Genomic DNA, 20,411 nt, shown 5'->3' on the forward strand with positions numbered 1-20,411 from the left:
TCATATGCCAAGATGTAAACCAATCATAGCAGTGGGCGTTTACTTTGAAGTTTCCAGAAGACAGGTCCCTTCCAACAGTGTTCAAATCAGAGGGATAAAATCATGTATGAAAATGGCCTTTTATTTCTAAATTATGACAATTTTTGATGTAAAAAAAATACATACTAACATTATAAGTGCACTTCAGGAAACATAAAATAATAGAAAAAAAGCAGTTCATGACCCCTTTAAGGTTATAGTGTTGCTTGTCAATTTACAAATTTGTTCAAATAGAAAATTTTTTGTTTTACAATACATTTAAGAGATGCGATTGTAGGACGTAGAATAAGCGTTTTGAGCAGTTTTACACTTTCTTCATTAGTTGAATACAGAAGGCTGGCTGGCGGAATCTAGATATTTTACTTTATAACTTGTTATATATGGATATTTTTCTTACACAAACTCATCGCTTTGCTTCAAAAAAAAAAAAAAAATTGCACACTTCAGCTTTGATATTTATTTATTTTCTTAGATCCGGTATAATTAAAGTGTTTTAAATGAGTTTAGCGGTTAGAGCAGCAGCCCTAATTAACCCATTTTGAATGTTCCAGAGCAAACAGTCATTTAATTAAGTATTAGAAGCATTGTGGCTGTTCACGATTAAAAACCTTATTAGTGATATTGACTCTTCTAATGACCCATTAATGATTTTGCATACTGTGGTCACCATGTTTACTGTGAAATCAGGCCACATGTGTTTCCAGTGTAATAAATATGTACTGTTGTTGTTAAATATTACTTGCTTCCAGTAACAATAAGACTTAGTAGTAGCTTGATATATATTTTGAACAATGCTTATAAAAGTTGCAGTTTTTTCTCAATTTTGTGAACATTACAATCCATTTTATTTGCCAAAAATGCTAAATCATAGTCTTTTTCTTATAGAAAGAGCCATTCCTTAAACTATAAACACTATTCTTGCATTTCACACAAGTTTCAAATCTGTTAAACCTTTTTAAAACTAAAACTCAATTTCAGCATTTTACAAGTCATGATTTGCATGTGCTCATTTAGAAAGCACTAGCATTCAAAAATAATCACAATGTCCTCACAGCCTAAACACATTTAACACACAGTTCCCATGAGAACACTACTGAAGAGAATTATTCTTACACCATTCAGAAACTCACTGTGAATAAAGTAGCCTCAAATGGGACCAAAGAAAGTGCTCAAATGAGAGGAAATGTACAAGTGGGTGGAGGACAAAAAGGAGGAAGGCCAATAAGAACATTTGTCTTAGAAGAGATATGCGCTACTGCAGTTGACCTTTTCTGTGGTGAGCTGGTAGGAATATAAAATGTGAATATGAGCAGGAAAATTGTGAGACCATCTGAATCGCTGGTTCAGAATAAATGTGATAAATGTGATTTCAGGAGGCTTTTATTTTCTTTTTTATTTGATGGTGTTTTTATTCACGTCCGACCCTATAGTCTTTTCCTAGTAATGAAGTTTATTTTCTTTTTCTTTTTTTCTTTTCTTTTTTCCAAATTTTTATGTTTGTGCTTATATTCCCCAAAATACAATATAACAATATAATAATACTAATAATAGCACGAAATTAAATTGTTTAATAAAACAATTATTTTACTTGCTTTGTATATGCATAAAAGTCAGAATTAAATTGAGGAAATATATATATTTTTTTAAATAGAGTATATAATTTATACTTTGTAGTTTAATCATGTGGTTATAGTTTCAGGAAATGTGTCTCAGCAGTAGAATAAACTTGCATGTAAATAGCATTTGTAGGCGTTGTGTTGTGAAACGTGTTAGCCACAAGATGGCAGTAGTATTTCTTGGTTTACTAATCTAGAAAAAAAAAAAAAAAATGATGGGTTTTCTCTGCTGTCAAACTAATCTGTAATGCAGTCAGTGTGTGGATGAGACTAGATAAACACATTAGATTCCCCAGCATCATAGTAAAGTGAATTAACTTTATTTAATGTAACTCTATTGGAATAGAAGCAGCGCATATGATTAAAATCGCATTGCATTAGGACCTAAATCTCAAACTATGACACATTTTTGTGCTTTTGACCAGAAAGCCTGTTTTTCAAAACTGATTGCATAATTATTTCATTATTCATTATTGTCAGGTTACAAATCAGATTATGTAAACATAATTACTGTACCTTTTTTCCTAATCTTCAAAGATAATTTATCTCTAATCAGTGTATAAAAGCTAATTTAGCTAAATCACTCAGGTCTTCCATGTCTTTTGTCCTCTCAATTATTATTGTTGGTTACTGGAAAAACAACATTATTACTCTTTGAAAACCGATTTGGACTGAACTATGGGCTGAGCTGAGGAAAGCATTTTGAATGGGTCAGACTGAGGATGATGACGAAACAAAAAATGACCCCCTTCCCTGTCTTAGTTTTGGCAAATTCTTTGTAAGCCACCATAATTTCTAGCACCCCTCACTAAAAGTGTACTCTTTGTGAATAAAATTAGAGTGAACAGAAACTGAGATGTCAGTGAATGACATTGCCATATGATAAATAAATAAATAATTCATTAATAATAAGTAAATAATATATGAGTTAAATAATTTTGTTCCACTGAAATGCAGCAGAACACTGATCATTTTCACCATGCATCGTGTGAATTGTCCTCCCTCTGTTGTCCTCCCTATGTTGATCACACTACCATTCTAAAGTCAGTAAGATTGGGGTCAGTTACATTTTTTTAAAAATAAATTAATACTTTTTTTATTTTGGCAAGGGTATATTAAGTTATATTAAGTTGATCAAAAGTTTCAAATAAATGTTGTTCATTTATCTATCTATATCTATCTATCTATCTATCTATCTATCTATCTATCTATCTATCTATCTATCTATCTATCTATCTATCTATCTATCTATCTATCTATCTCTATCTCTGCCTTGTTTCAGTGTGTGTGGGGGTGGGGGGTCGTAGGGGGAAGTAGTCCCATCAGACTGAATTTTCTTGCCTATTTATTTTACTGGTTGTAAAATAAACAAAATTAAAATCTGCTGCAGGCATACATATTTAGATAAGTTACTCTATAGGCATGACAAGCTGAATTGCTTGGATCCACTGCAGTCTTCCTTTAGCGTCTTTTAACCACTTAAACCCTGCGCCTTTCCTACAATCGAATTCAAGCCTTCATTCAGATCTGCCACCATCCAATCAACAACATAGAACCAAGTCTTTTTTTTTTTTTCTTTTTTCCCCGCTAATCTGTTTCACTCAGAGGACGTCACAATACAGAAGAAAAGATCTGCCACTACTTATGGTGCTATGGACACTAAAATATGTGTTGTGACAGGCATGACGGAAAAAAATAATACTAATAATGGTGAGTTTTAATAATTTTGTTCTTAAAGGGGGGTATCACACACAGTTTCTGCCAATCTCATGTTAATCTTGAGTACCTATAGAGTAGTAGTGCATCCTTCATATCTCCAAAAAGTCTTTAGTTTTATCATATTTATAAAAGATATATGCTGTACCGAGTATTTCCGAAAACAGCCGGGCGCCTGGAGGCGTGTCCTGTGAGCGGAGATAGAGTGACGAGCTGTCACGAGCATGCACAGCTTTTGTGTAGATATCGGCTGTAAGCTATCAATGGTCAGCTAAACAGATGTATTTAAAGGTGCCCTAGAATTAAAAATTGAATTTATCTTGGCATAGTTAAATAACAAGAGTTCAGTACATGGAAATGACATACAGTGAGTCTCAAACTCCATTGTTTTCTCCTTCTTGTGGAAATCTCATTTGTTTAAAAGACCTCAGAAAAACAGGCGAATCTCAGCATAACACCGACTGTTACGTAACAGTCGGGATCATTAATATCTACGCCCCCAATATTTGCATATGCCAGCCCATGTTCAAGGCATTAGACAAGGGCAGCCAGCATTAACATCTGGATCTGTGCACAGCTGAATCATCAGACTAGGTAAGCAAGCAAGGAAAATAGCGAAAAATGGCAGATAACTGACATGATCCATGATATCATGATATTTTTAGTGATATGTGTAAACTATCTTTCTAAATGTTTCGTTAGCATGTTGCTATTGTACTGTTAAATGTGGTTAAAGTTACCATCGTTTCTTACTGTATTCATGGAGACAAGACTGTCGTTATTTTCATTTTTTAAACACTTGCAGTCTGTATAATTCATTAACACAACTTCATTCTTTATAAATCTCTCCAACAGTGTGTAATGTTAGCGTTAGCCACGGAGCACTATCAAACTCATTCAGAATCAAATGTAAACATCCAAATAAATACCATACTTACGCGATTAGACATGTTGCATGACGAACACTTTGTAAAGATCCATTTTGAGGGTTATATTAGCTGTGTGAACTTTATGCTGTTTATGCTGTTTAAGGCAAGCGCAAGCTCAGTGGGCGGGGAGCGTGAGGAATTAAAGGGACCGCAGCATGAATCGGTGCATAGTTAATGATGCTCCAAAATAGGCAGTTAAAAAAAATTAATTTAAAAAAATCGATGGGGTATTTTGAGCTGAAACTTCAGACACATTCAGGGGACACCTTGGACTTATATTACATCTTGTAAAAAAACGTTCGATGGCACCTTTAAACACACACAATACACCATTGCTTTATCCCTGGATAACTTTTGAATCACTATAATGAATATAGTGTAAAGTGAATGATGAATAATGAATTTATGAATTCATTACGTTGTGTTGTTTACGTTATATGCACTTAGGCGCCTATTGCCAACAAAACAGACATTTGAAGTAGTTTTACTCACCACCTGTGGTTCTGACTCATAACTGGGGACATTTATTGCTGTGACCGCACCATCTTTCAGTTTCAAGTGATCTGTAAATCCAGCGTGGAACTGGGCCTTGTTTATGAATCCTTAAGCGCTGATCCTGAGCACTCAAGCAGCCACAAAAAACACACGATATTCTCCATTAATTTTAACCAATAAAAAATGATTGCAACTATCAGTTTCTATGGTTATATAACAAATATCGAGAGCGCATCAATGTAATGCGTGAGTACAAAACTCTCAGCTCCGCTTAAAGGGTTAGTTCACCCAAAAATGAAAATTCTGTCATTTATTACTTACCCTCATGCCGTTCCACACCCGTAAGACATTCATCTTCGGAACACAAATTAAGATATTTTAGTTGAAATCTGATGGCTTTAGAAAGCATCGGATCATAAATGAATCAGTGTGTCGAATCTGCTGTTCGGAGCGCCAAAGTCACGTGATTTCAGCAGTTTGATACGCGATCTGAATCATGATTCGATACACTGATTCATTTGTGCTCCGAAGCTTTCTGAAGCAGTGTTTTAAAATCGGCATCACTATATAAGTGTTTTTTTTTTTTTTTTTTTTTTTTTTTGGAGCACCAAAAATATTCTCGTTGCTTTATAATATTAATATTGAACCACTGTACTCGCATGAACCAATTTAAATATGTTTTAGTACCTTTATGGATTTTGAGAGAGGAAATCTCATTGCTGGCTATGCAGGCCTCACGGAGCCATCAGATTTCAACTAAAATATCTTAATTTGTGTTCTGAAGATGAACGAAGGTCTTACGGGTGTGGAACGGCATGAGGGTGAGTAATAAATGACAGAATTTTCATTTTTGGGTGAACTAACCCTTTAACGCTGGGTTCTTTGGGAAGCAAGGTTCTTTTTCCCTCACAACCAAAAACACACTTCTTTGGTGACATTGTTGATTTCGTGAAGTCCTGTAACCTGTGCAGCACTGCCGACGACTTCCGTAAACCCGAACGCGCGCGCTCTTCCGGGAGAAGTGCCCGTATAAGGAATTCCGACCTTGTTGACATCACTCAGGCACATACTCGAAAAAAAGATCCCCAATCCTGTAAGGATTTGGAAGAGAATTTTTGGCACAGAAATACTCCGTCATTCGTCCAACTTGTGTTTTGAAACTTTGGCCATGAGAATCCAACTCTTTAACATCTGTAAATAAGTCAGAATACATGAAATAGCTTTATACCCTCCCTTTAATTACTGACATTTCACGCATGCCAAAGTAGGTTAGGTCACCGGTTTGATAGCCTATGCACTGAACAAGCTGTCAACCACTGCTAGTTTCTAATGCTCTCTGTTGCTTTGGAAAATGGAAGTATCCTCTTTTTCCCTGCTGTCACCGGCTGTCATGACTCGCTATACTGGCACATCTGTGGGTGAAATGTCAACATATGCACCTGAGGGAAGGTCTCTGTCCCCTGTCTCTTGCTGTCTTACAGCTGTCATGCATGGCTGGCGTTTCCCACTCTCTTCTACCATCAGACTGGCTTGACAAGGACATGTGTCCACTCTCAAATGCCTGGTCACCTTGCACACTCTGTCTGGGCCTGTGACAGTATGGACTAGTTGTGTCACATCTGGAGCAACGCATGTGTGTCATGTGGCAGCAGTGTGTTTGTGTGACTTTAGGGGTGGATAGCTTTCACATAACCTCCTTTGAAGTATCAAATATACTGATTACCACCTTTGACAGCTATAGTGTCATTATTCAGCTCAAGTCAATTCAGTTGAGTGTCAACCCCATCATTAAATTATATTTAAAAAGTAGCAAAGATAACTTTAAAAAATGTTGTTGAACTGAAAAAGTCCTACTGGTTTAGAACTGCATGAGGGTGAGTAAATGATGACAGAATATTCCTTTTTGGGTGGACTATCCCTTTAAGTTTAAGCATACGCAGTAGAACATCATGTTCCCCAGTGTTTAAAAGCAACGCAACTCTTATTTTCCCCCTCCATGAGATGTCTCTCTGTTGTATGACAGTAGAGGCGTGACGACAGTAAATCATTCCGTAGCCATCCCGTTTTCCGCCTGCTTTCCTCCGCAGTCTTTGCTGCTGTATCAGAGGGCTTCCATTAGGTAAATTAAGTTTTACAGAGGAGGCTGGTTTAATAGACTCCCCACTCATCTTTGATACGTGCCCACACTTTATGAGATTGTATTGTAATTCAGGTTTGCCCAGGGTGATGATGTTGACTGCCTAGCGCAGGTCTCAAGTCTCAAAGTAATTAAATGTCAGGTGATGTTACAAAATCGAAAATAAATCAGGAGGTGTGGCGTGGGCATAAAAGAAATGAAAGTATGCTCTCAGTACACTCACCCCCTCTCTAGACACCTTCTGATGGTTTTTCATATGCATTTACTAAAACTCTTTAAAATTAAAAGTTCATCGTGAAAATAGTCGCAAAATTGCAGTGACAGATGTTGAATAGTCTCTTTAAATGATTCATTAGCTGCATTGCAACATATTTCCAAACTGCTTTAACACTTAGTAGTGGTGTTTATCTGGGAAAGCAACACTGATAATGCTCATGCTTAGGGTTTTAAACAAAAATATAAAGGTGCATTCAAGTTTCAGTTTACATTGGCAAATCGACAGGAGGTCATTCGTTTTCAGTGAGAGTTGATGATTTCCAGCGGCATGAGCAAGGACTTAAAAGTCTGCATGAGCCAGAAGTTGCAACCCACTTTACTTCACTGTTGTCTTTCAAGTGAAACAGAATATTGAATTATAAAAAATAGATGGCAGGGCTTGATTTCCAAGCCATTAAACTGATGTCATCAGATAAAGAACACAATTCCATAGCAGAAGCACATTTTTTAGATTTTGACTGAAAATTATTATTATTTTTTTGGGGGTGGTCAGGTCACTTTTGATTTCAAGAAGACTTTAAGGGCATGACATAGCAATCCGACAGTTGGCTGTCATCCAGTGTCGGGCATCGTTGAGCACTAGTCAGACTCCTGTTGTCGGCTTTTCGGTTGATTGAGCATGTTGAATCAGTGGTGTAGCCTTTTGGTTAGTCAGATCATACTACTATATAGTATGTCACAGTATCGACACTTTACTTTCCCATGAGGTCACTGGAGAGGATTTGTGAATGACGAGATGCAACTGATGCTCCTGTTCACGTGATAAGGGCAACATGGCGAATGTAGTATGTCCAGATTACATTCATAGTATACAAATACTATATAGAACATATTTTTAAGTGGTCGCAAAGTAATTACTTAATCGAAATAAGTACCTACTAAAGAGAGTATATGGGCAAGTGTTTTTGCTAGTTTCAGCCCAATGCAGTTATCATTTGCACGTCCTGCACCACGTTGTTTAAATAGCAAATGTCAAACATTTGTGTGCCCATGGGCATGCTGGTCTGAAAATGAGTTGTGTTCAGGCGCATTGTTGGCGCCTTACTATTTTGAGGCAACTGAAATAGACTACGCCATTGACCAACTGAAACCTGGTCTAAAGTCAATGGCGCAATATTTGATTTGTTATTTAAAGGTCCCGTTCTTCGTGATCCCATGTTTCAAACTTTAGTTAGTGTGTAATGTTGTTGTTAGAGTATAAATAAAATCTGTAAAATTTTAAAGCTCAAAGTTCAATGCCAAGCGAGATATTTTATTTAACAGAAGTCGCCTACATCGAACGGCCAGTTTGGACTACATCCCTCTACTTCCTTCTTTAATGACGTCACTAAAACAGTTTTTTGACTAACCTCCGCCCACAGGAATACACAAGAGTTGCGTTTGTAGAGTGTGTTTGTCGCCATGTCGTCGAAACGCTGTTATTTTCATCCTGCAGTCCAATCACCGGGTCTGATTCCGGCTCAAATTGATAGGGTAAAATAAATTAAAGGCATGTTTACAATAACACTGAGCGCGTGCATCTCCACATTATGGTAAGAGGCGTGACCTTTCCGGGCAAGGAGCGATAAGCTGCTGTCGAATCACAACACAGGAACCGCTGGCACAATCAGAACTCGTTACGTATTTCTGAAGGAGGGACTTCATAGAACAAGGAAGTCATCAGCCCGTTTTTATGACAGTGGAAACAGCGGTATACAGATAAGTAAATTATGTGAAAAATACTGTGTTTTTTTACACGCGAAACATGAACACATGTTATATTGCACACTATAAACACAATCAAAGCTTCAAAAAACCACGAAAAACGGGATCTTTAAAGAGCGTATTAGTAATATGCACCTATATGTTGGTGCACAACGCTCGTACACTCTGCTTATTACACACAAAGGAAAGTGCAGCAGCACACAAACATGCCAAATATTAAAAATAAAAGGATTACAATGTAAAAGATTATTATTGTGTGCATAAAGATAAAAATGATGGTCTGTTCGCGTGCTTTAACCTCGCTCACGAGCAGATCCGTTTCTTTGCTAGAGAAGCGTTCAGTTTTTCCGCTTACAAATTCCGCCATGTAAATAGCGAATCCGCCATGGCACGAGCGTAACTGGCTTTTAAAGGGAGTGGGAGATGAGACTCTGATTGGTTTATTGCACTTTACACCCAAAACACACCCATTACTCATTAAGAGAATAGGGACAACTCTTTTAGATCATGCACCAGGCACGTCAACCATTTTTCCAGTCCTCAAACTAGCAAAAATGGATTTGGACATGCCCTAAGCGCACAGATCGTTAAAATAGGGCCCTATGATTTCAGATGCAGCCTAAGGTACATAGTTCAGATCCAGTGTTGAATGAATACAGTGTTGTTTTAACCACTGCACCTGCGGAACTTATCGCGTGTGTGGAACGTAATTTCAAACCTCCAAGTCCCTCCCCACAGAATGGGACAATATTGTATATATTGATATTCATTGATGTTGCAAACTCATCTAAAAAATAACAAAGGACACAGAGTGAGCTGCTGCCAAATAAGCATTAAGTGCTTTAAACATAACATACATGGCTTGCCCTTCTGTCAGATGTGTGTGTGTGTGTGTTTAAAGTGTTTGAGATGTTTATGGTTGTATACTTAGACATTCACGCAAGTATTTCCATTTCGCATAAAGGATTATCCTGACAGCAAGCGAGTATATCTTTAACTAGTGCCGGCGGCACATGCGCAAAATAGATGGAACGGATTAGAATGGGAGCGCAATAATTCTAAACTTATCCTAAAATATTTTGCTAACATATTTTGTATCCAAAGGTGTAAGCACTTCAAATCTCTTCCGCCAATTACAACAGCACCAGAAACTGCAGGGTATGTTGGTGACAGTTGCAACAACATTGAAGACAGACAGTTTGTTCAGTAAACTACTGTTTACTGGACTACATACATGAATTACACCCCAAATTGTGCGGCTTGTTGTTCCATAGTTCCAAAATCTTGGGATCAGAATTTCGTAAAGAGAGTGGGCTCTTTTGACTCTTTTGAAACTACAAAACAATCACTGCAGAAAACCCTTGCAACTGCTTAGAAATGCTAAAAACCAATTCAGAACATGTTAGTAAGCTCATTGCTGGCATTGTGAGTTTTGCATGGGGAAACACCACTCACATTTTGTTCTGAAAAGGTCAATGAAAAAATATAGTTTATATTATTACTTGTTAGAATTAAATAATTTGTTACATTTCTACTGCAATGTTTTTATTGCTGTTATATTGCTGGTGTGCAGATGTTGTAGCTGGCAGGCTCACAGTAAATAATCTTGCTGTGTTCCTGTTGTGTTTCCATTTTGCAGTAATTCAAGTCTAGCCATTTAAACTGAGACCAAAAGTGGTTCAATGTGGCTATACGATACACATGGCTAGAATGACAGGCCATTTTGTCACCTAATAGAAAAAGCCTCATCCTGGTGGGCCATGAATTTGGTGCCCAGGCCGCTCATTGAAATACAGGAGTGATTTGTCAGCTGAAATGCTTTCCTACTATAGATTACCAATTGCCTCTGCTCTCCAACATATAGCTGTGCTACACTTGTTTTGTTAACCTCCATTCCTCATTTTTCATGTAAACACTTTTCAGTTTATTTGCTGTTTGTTCAGTGAATAGCAAAGACACCTCTAAAATTACCTGTCAGTCATCACTCCCATGTCACCCGACGAATTGTTTTATTTGTCCTGCTAACCATATAATAGTGTTGCTCCATCTAACTCTGGATGCCGAAAAAAATTTCAAAATCTAGTCAGATGGGATTTCATGTGGATTTTCTATTGCTTTCTCTTTTCTTCCCTTTATTCATTATAAAGGAAAGTTGTTTTTGTTTTGGTACCTTCCACTCCAGATCATACTCTGTCTCAGTCAGTTGTGTGGAATTGAGCACTGCATCCTGAATTCAATTTCAGCAGCCACTCATGTATGAAGCCGCAGACAGACGGGCTGAAACAGACTCTTTCGTCTGGTCCTGTCTCTGAGCTTTGCTGGCCCACATGAGGGCCAAAACATCATCCCACTACTCAAATGAACAGCCTGGGCAATTTTGGAAGGGGATGGCTGTATATGTTGGTGAGGCTTTGGCTTCTTCAGCCCATTGCATAGTAATGTGGCTAAATTAGAGAGGCTTCAATTTTACGGAAGACAAAACAAGCAATTTGTTTAGTCTGAAAATACGGTTTTGTTGTTTTACCACAGACAGTCAGAGTTTGAAAACATTACATTTAAAAGGGACTTGTTTTGTCTGCTGTAAAAACAGTTGCCTCTTCATGTTTTTTTTTTTTTTTTCCCCCTCAGGTCTAGAAGTAGCGATCTACAGATCGAATCATTGACGTATGTGGACCAACTTCCAGTGGCTGAAATTATTCATCAGGTAAGTCTAAATGTTAAATGTTGTTGGAATATGTAAATGAGGAAATGGTTGATATGATCCATGACTGTGAACATTTTAAATGTTGTAATGTTGTAATTGATTATTCATTAGATACGTATTTCTTCTTCAACTTTGTGAATCGCTTTTTAAATGAATGTACATTTATATCACTATACTTATGTGTTTTATTATTCTGGCATGCAATTACGGAAAATTAGCTTAAATAGCTGTTTGGTTTTTAATAGAGCTGCTAAGGGAGTGACTGTAATTTTGACATCTGCTTTCTCAATCCATTGTTTTTTTTTGCTGGTGTAGCAAATGTGGATGCAAAAATTATATTTGCTATGCTCTTTCATTCATTTAGCAGTATACCCTACTATAGTTTACTTTTTGAGTGGTATTTGCATATAATTTACATCGGATTATTTATTAAATCACTTTATTCTAGTCCCTGTGTCCGTCTAATTGCATAAGATATGTTTATGGCCTTAGAGAGGTCTGATTTCATTTAGAGCATTCACATATCAGCCCAAATCCTTGCAAACCACCTTGAAATGAACCAAATGTTTGAGGTGGACACTGACTATTTTAGTGTTACTCTTAAATTTCTGCTTAAATCTAGAACATATTTCAGTATCCTTTTTATATGGGTTGTAAATTCAATTGTGAATGAAAAAGCACCTGTCAATTTTTGATACAGTGCTTTTACCTTCCAAACACTAGTGGCTTTAAGCAATCATCTGGAGGACTGCAGCATATTGCTAAGGATTCAGGACTGTAATGAGTCATGACTGTTTTTAGAGTGCTGATATCGAAATGTCATAACGGCGCTTTAAAGATGACATTCATAAATAAGTGAATGTTCTATTCAGGATAAAAAGACAGTGTGGTAATGCCAGGCAGTATGTGGATATGTAGCAGTTATGAGCCATCCCTCTAGCATTCGTTCATTCTGGAATCTGATTGGACGCTCCCTCCCACTGCGTGCTGGACTTTATTACTGGCCTCATGCAGACTACATCAGAACCTTTGATCTCTCTATATCCATCTCTATCTTTCTCTTCATCAATTTTTATAAGTTAGAATGTTGAGCAAAGCTCTCTTTACTGATTTGCCTATTAAAATATTACTTCTGGACAAAATGCCCAAGCATTTGAAATTATTCCGTCTGAAGACCAAACATTATGATCTCAAATGAACTTAATATCTAAATCTCAATATTTCTTAAATCAGTTCTTTATTTGCCATTCCCTGTATGTCCAAACACTTCCATTTTCTCTTTTTGCTTTTGTACCTAAATACAAATTCCAGTCTCACACTGTTCAGGTATGATTTGGCCCATTCTTCCTGGCAGATATGCTTCAGTTGGATTGTGTGATTGTGTGCCGGAATTTTCAAACAGAGCAACAGATTTGAAGAAAATGAGTCTTTTGTTGGGTGCTATGTGGTATGAATAGGCAAATACAGTAAAATACAAACCATCTCTGGGCCAATTCTACTCTCTTACATGATTATTAGGGATAAAGGCAAAAAATCCTCTATTCTAAAACTCATACTTCGGGTTATATGAAAAATAAACTTGAATATGAATATGAACAAACCCCTAATACAGTGTCCTAACCAGACATAATGCAATATAAGCTACTTTTTGTCCTCAACCTAACCAGCCACAATTTTGAGAAAACGCAAGTAACAGGACATTTGTACGAAATGTGCATCGTCACAGTTGGTTAGGACATGATGTAACCCTAACCATGTAATTAAACTTAGGTGTGTATATTTCTTTCTGAACTTGTATTACAAACATGAATGATGGCACATGTTGTTGAGGAGGGGTGCTACATTTTCTTAGGAATTTCTAAGACCTAAAATAATAAAAAAAGGCAACAACAAAAATCCTTTAGATTAATACTGAAGAATCAGAATATCATTGAGACTATGATAGCAGAATTTAATGAAAATGAGCAGTGGTGTGATGTGGGGATTTTTTTTTTCATGAAAACTGGAAAGACTGAATAAATGTAATACTCAAAACATGTGGTTTTCAGGTCAGATTCTCCTGTGGCCAGTCTTCACAGATAATGAGTGTTTTTCTTGCTCTATTTCAAAAAAAAAAAGAGAGAGTTTTGTAGTGTCATAAGAGTGCTGAATTGACATCTTTTTTTTTAATCAAGCCAAAGGCGTGGTCACATTGCATCATGTAGTATAGAGACTTTCAAGAACCATTTAAAGTTGATTCATTTTAAATGTACTTTTCTCGTCCCACTCTGACTACAATAATATAATTTTTTTTTTATTTTTTTTTTTTTATTGTAATTGTAAATTAATTAAATTATACTTATTTGAAAAAAAAGGTAACACTTTACAATAAGGGTTCATCAGTTAACATTATTTATTATTTAATTTAAACATTTACTAATACATTATTAAAATCAAAAGGTGTATTTGTTAACATGAATTAATGTTCATGTTCATGTTAATGCAATGTTCACATCCCCCCAGCACATATGTATGCAGTTAGAGCTGGAATCAAAGCTTTGTTAGGACAGTATTCTCGCATGGAGAAAAGCAATTACACAACATTTTAAGATGAAGAGGTGCTCTTTGGTTTTCAACTGTGAGAGCTAATGTGCTCACTCACAGAATCAGACACTTCTGCTTTTTATATAGCCTAACGTTATGAATTATGATAGCGCTTGGTTCGTTGGGTTGGATTACTTTCTCACCTCAACTGAACCACCACAGAGTTCGTTTTCAGTCAGGCCGAGACCACCTGATTCAGGAGTGATTGTTTTGGTGCGGATCCGAGCACGATTTCTGTTTTCATATATGCCTAAACAAACCAAACTAAGGGGGGAAACGCACTAGGTTTAATGATCAAATGTTAAGTGAAATAACTCTATGTCCCGGTGTTATGACGCAGAACCCGGAAGCACTGCACTGTGTTTACTACGTGAACAGCATAGGAGACTGACGTGGAAGAGAAGAAATTGTTGAATAAAGTTGTTATTTTTGTTTGTTTTTTGCACAAAATTATTCTAATCACTTCATAACATTAAGGTTGTACCACTGTAGTCACGTGGATTGTTTTAATGATGTCTTTACTACTTTTCTGGGCCTTGAAAATGGTAATAACGTTGCAGTCTATTGGAGGTCAGAAAGCTCTCAGATTTCATCAAAAATATCTTCATTTGTGTTCCGAAGATGTGCAAAGGTCTTACGGGTATGGAACGACACAGGGGTGAGAAATTAATGGCAGAATTTTCATTTTCGGGTGAACTAACCCTTTAATACAGACACATTAAAAGAGCATTTTAGAACAGCACAGAATTAAGATAGCCAATGCAACTCTTCACCAAGAATGAATAATTATACCTCAAATTGCTCTGATATTATGGGCCTAATTCGCTGAATAGTTGCATCACTTTTGTACACATGTAACATCTGCATCATGTTAAGTAATCACCCACAATCCAGTTGTACCAGGCACTATTTGTGCACCATACATAGTTCAGTAAAGTCATTGTCATTCTTTTCAGCATTAATATGCCTCCTTTCTATGTAAATTTACTTTATAGATTGCACCTAATAATATTACTGTCTGTTTTTTTGTAATGTTATGTAAATTTTCTATTGATCATGGCAACAGTGATTCATCAAATGATGATAAAATGATGGAGAAGGGCAGTATAACTCCATACATCCAGAAACAATGTTGTCAAGCTCACTTGCAGTATTTTAAACGGCTCATTCTGCTCTCTGGAGCATAGTGGTGGAGGAATGCTGTAGAGCGTCAATAAAGAATGCCAGATCACAGTAATCTGCTGTATCCTCTACAATCAAGTGAGATGGAGACACTACCAGTCAAAACTTTTGAATAATTACGTTGTTTTTTATTGTTTATGTTTACCAAGTGTGCCTTTATTTGATCAAAATTAAAGTAAAACCAGTAATATTGTGAAATATTATCATAATTTAAAAGAACTGTTTTCTGTTTTAATATTAATTCATCTTTTAATTTTAAAATGTAATTTTTTCCTGTGATGGCTAAGCTTATTAAGCTTAAACATGCTTATTTGGTGCTCTATTATTAATAATTACTTTTGGTGCTCAGTTATTAGTAATAGATCTTAATATCAATGTTCAAAAGTTATTTTTATGGAAACCGATTCTTTTATAAATAGAAAGTTCAAAAGAACATAATTTATTTGAAATTAAATCTTTTGTAACATTTTTAATGTCCTTACTGTCACTTTTGATCAATTTTTAAGTCTTTCTTACCCTTTACTTTCTTTTGAATGGTAGTGTATCAGTTTCCGCACAAAATAATTAAGCAGCAAACTCTGTTTTCAGCATTGGCAATAATAAGAAATGCTTCTTGAGCAATGAATCATCATATTAGAATGATTTCTGAGGGATCATGTGACACTGAAGACTGGGGTAATGATGCTGAAAATTCAGCTTTGCCACTGCAGGAATTATACTAATATTTCATAATAGTACTGTTTTAACTGTATTTTGGAACACATAAATGCAGACTTGGTGAGCATTAAAGACTTCTTTCAAAAACTTAAAAAATTTTTTTTGACCATTCTACTAATAAATTGGGTGCTAAAACAGTGTAGACTGCAAATTCGTTCTTAGTGAAATCCCCCATGTTTAATTTATTGAACAAATCTAGTCAGTGTATGAGGTCATAGCAGTGGGAACACACTCGGGCGTAACCTTGTCTTTTCTTCCAAGAGCACTTGTTAACCGTGTTGTCTCCTGCGTCAAACTGTCTATCTCCGGTTGAGGATGAGGTTATCCCCTTTGTGCAGCGATCATTCTTGCTTCTAAATCAGGCTTTAAATGTCAGGGACTAATCACAGTGTACTCAGCTGAAAGTGCTTTTCTCCAAACTCAATTACTCTGCTTGTTGTGATGATTTTGCTCTGAGAACGCTTGCTTTCAGCTTTGAAAAGTTATTTGTTGGCATGACAGTTTGATGCCTCAGCACTATGGCTTTAGGGAATCAAAGCTGAAGGAGGAGGACGCATGACTTTACTCCTTTTGTACTTTTTGGCTGGGTTGTGAACCAGTCAAATTGAAAATTTCCTCACTGAATAGCATGTGATTCGATGGCAGAGTTTCCATTCCAGCAGAATGGACTACAATTCCCTGCACAAAGTATGATTTACCAGAGAACTTAAAGTTCACTCAAAAATAATAATTGTTTTTATTTACTCATGTCATTCTAAACTCATGACTCTTGCTAAAGAAGAATTTTTAAGAATTTGACCAGGTTCATGTTATGAACCTCAATGGGACCCAAAACTTTCAAGATTCTAGCTGTGTTTTACTTAATATCCAGAAGAAATGTACTGAGAAATTGTACTTAAAGTGCCTCTATTATGCTTTTTCATATATTACCTTTTATATAGGGTGTAATATAGCTGTTTGTGAAAGTAAAAGGTCTGCAAAGCTTCAAAGATCAAAGTACACAATAAATGAAGTTATTGTCTCCCAAAAGAAAGAACCAATTCTGAACTGCCTGAAATGAGTCGTCAGTAATTCCTATGTCGGTTTGAAACAAATTTTGTATAATGCCAGCCTTTGGTCTTCATTGGCTGCTTGACTCAAGATCTTAAATCACTAATCATGAACTGTTCACACTTGACTCAAGATCATAAATACAACAATGGTTATTATAAAAACACATTAGTTTAAGGTCTATGCCTGAACGGGATAGTTCACCCAAAAATTAATTTATGTGAGCATGATTGATTGGATTTTTAAGATAAAGAAAAATTAGAATAAAGAAAAATACTATTTTTATTTCTAAATAATTGAGGAAAGATTTAAATCATCATGACATGTATATTTGAGTAATTGAGTAAAAATACAAGTATTCTGTTTCAACAGAACTTAAGAATTCCCAGAATAATACTTAAGTATACACTGTAAAGCCGAATAAGTTGGAAAAACTCAAAAGAATTGAGGTAAACATAAAAAAATTTAAGTTAAGAAAGTCAAAGTTTAAGTAAGCAGAACTGAAAAAAAACATGACTCATACATTTTAATTGCTCTTATTTGAGTAAGCTAATTCATGCATATAACTTAAAATATCATGTAATCTCAATTTAAATATTTTTAGTAGTAAAAATTTGGCTAGCTTTAACTTGCTAATTCAGTAAATGCTATTGCTAATTGGTAACACAACGCTTTGATAGCATAGTATAGCAATTGCTGAATGAGTTCGGCAATATAAAACATTTTACATCAAAACATTTTACATTTAATTTTAGCATTTACTCTCCCTTTCGAGTGTTATGGCAAAGCATGCTGGGAAATAGAAATCTCAGTCCAGTTTCAGTTAAATTTAAGTGTCTAATTTAAAAGAAACAAGTTTATTAAAAACTCAAAACAGTAAAACAATTCAGATTACTTAAAATTAGGGATGCAAGGATTAGGGATACTAGTATCGGTATCGGGCCCGATACCAAGCTCATGTACTTGTACTCATAAAAATACCCCCGATACCAAAGACTGATACCTCACGTGACGTAACTGACAGAATTTTCCGTGCACAGAGACACCGACAGCAGCAGCAGAAACATTGTCTGCCTCAGAGGTGTGGAAATACTTCAAACACACACATTGCGAACTGCATGCTTTCAATCACAATTCGTTATCGATTAGTGAAGGCGGGATAGGAGGAATCACGCTAAATGACACAGACCAGAAGCGCTCTCTCTTTTTATTGCGCGCAATCAGTTCTCCTTGCGCCTGAATAGTCAAATGCACACATAGTTGTCAAAAGTTGGTTATGGCTTAAGTGGATGTAAACATTTGTGTGAAAACAGGATATGTATCAGCATCCATGGATTCGGTCTTAAAGGGACCGTAGCCTATATTTGTCATTTATGTTAATAAAACAACAAAATATGTTACATAAATGTATACATGGTAAATAAACCTACTGTATCTGAAAAACAAGTTTATTTAATTTGTATCTCTATATTTGTTGTATTGTTTGTAATTTGTAAATTTCTTTTTATATAACAACAATTATATATATTGGTAATTATGCCCATTGAAGGTTATTGGACAATGTGAAATTTTTGTTCTTTAAGTTTTTGTTAAAGAGTTCATTTCTTTAAGGTTTTTTTGACAAGCACATGCAATTTAGTACTTTTTTCATTAGAGTAATAATAAAGAAGCTGTCCTACATTCATTAGTCTCACTGTCCTTGGAAAACTGCAACATCACCAAAAAAAAAAAAAAGAGAGAGAGAGAGAGAAAGAGAGAAATTAATAAATGTATAGGCATTGGTATCGGTGAGTACTAGGAAATCGTACTCGGTCCTTAAAAAATGGTATCTGTTCATTCCTACTTAAAATATGTCAGTTTTGTGAACTCAAAAGAAAAAGTTAATTTGATTGAACTAATTTGTTTAAGTGTACCCTACTCATACCATTTTTACTTGAAGTACTATTACTTAAATACTTTACTCTGTTCATACAGTATCTATTCACAAACATTTAGTAGCTTTACAGAGGTGTTAATCTCCAGTATGTATATTATGCTCAGAATACCCTTGACATCTCTACTCAACTGTTGGAAACAGTCCAGATAGCACTTACAGTGGAGAAAATGATCTCACCCTCAAACAAGCACATTGTCGTGATAATTTGTTATTGATGTAAGTGGAATATTTTTGAAAAATGAAGACCTTTAAATGCTGCTGCAGAAATATGCAACTGTATCTTGTTGTTTCCACAAAATAAGATTATTTTACCATTCTTATGTATTATGGTATCATTAACTGTTTCTTTTTTGTTTTGTTTTTTCCCAGTATTCACTTTACATTCCTGATGGATTTGGTTGTTTTACATGTCTTTGGATTATTAAACATTATTACTCAGCTTTCTGGAATACTCAATTCTCATTGGTCAATACAGCACTCTGTGATCAAATGCATAAGGAATAATTGACAACGGACTGTTAAATTATTGATAATATAATATGTGCACTTTACTACACTTTCCTGAATAAGGAGCAGAGTGTTACTGACAACAAGGTTCTGTGTTGTATGTGTGTGAGAGAGAGAAAGAGAGAGTGGGGATGTGCTTTCCGCAGATAATAAAACTAATTTTGAGGAAAAAAATGGAAACTGTTTATTTGCTTTGACCTATGTCTGTTTTTTTCTGGATCTTTTGCTGTTGTAGACCGTACATCTCTTTGAAATAATTGATATTATTTGGCAAAGTGTAATGGAACTGTAATGCAGTCCAGATCTGCTTCTACTTCACAACCACACAGTTATCGAAACGTGTCAGAGAAGCAGAATCAGGCATTCTAGTGTGCTTTGTTATCATTTTGTGTGATCTCCTACATCGCTCTAGATCCACATCTCTCATAGCACTCTCATTGTTCTTGCATAATCAGATAAATACATGGACATGAAGTATTGATTTGGTGAGAAATTATTTATTTATCTGGTAAGTAAGCATGTAATAAGCAGGGTTTCCCAAACAGGAGTTTGTGATGAAACTGTAGGACGCTTGTAAATTGATGAAAAGCTAATAATTAATTCTATCCAATGTAAAACTGAAATTAAATAAATGGGGCTGCACGATAATCGCAATATAGCTTAGTGCGATTGTCAAATCAAAGGCTGTGATTTAAATAAATAACTGTAGAATCTGATCGTCTGCATGTTTCAAAACAAGATTCACATGAAATGCAGTCAATCTCTGCATGATCAGAGAGTTTAATGCCGAGTTCAGACTGCACGATTTTAGCCCCGATTT

General features: G+C 35.7%; 1 protein-coding gene across 1 annotated transcript in view; it reads left to right on the forward strand.

Moving 5' to 3' along the window:
* pigk (phosphatidylinositol glycan anchor biosynthesis, class K) overlaps nucleotides 1-20,411 on the forward strand; it is a 56,644-nt gene that overhangs the window by 28,624 nt on the left and 7,609 nt on the right. Inside the window, exon 10 of the mRNA XM_048163654.1 lies at nucleotides 11,541-11,616. Within this exon, the coding sequence (XP_048019611.1) occupies nucleotides 11,541-11,616 (76 nt within the window). The remainder of the gene's footprint in view (nucleotides 1-11,540; nucleotides 11,617-20,411) is intronic.

The sequence above is a fragment of the Megalobrama amblycephala genome, linkage group LG17 (genome assembly GCF_018812025.1).
Source record: "Megalobrama amblycephala isolate DHTTF-2021 linkage group LG17, ASM1881202v1, whole genome shotgun sequence".
NCBI lineage: Eukaryota > Metazoa > Chordata > Actinopteri > Cypriniformes > Xenocyprididae > Megalobrama > Megalobrama amblycephala.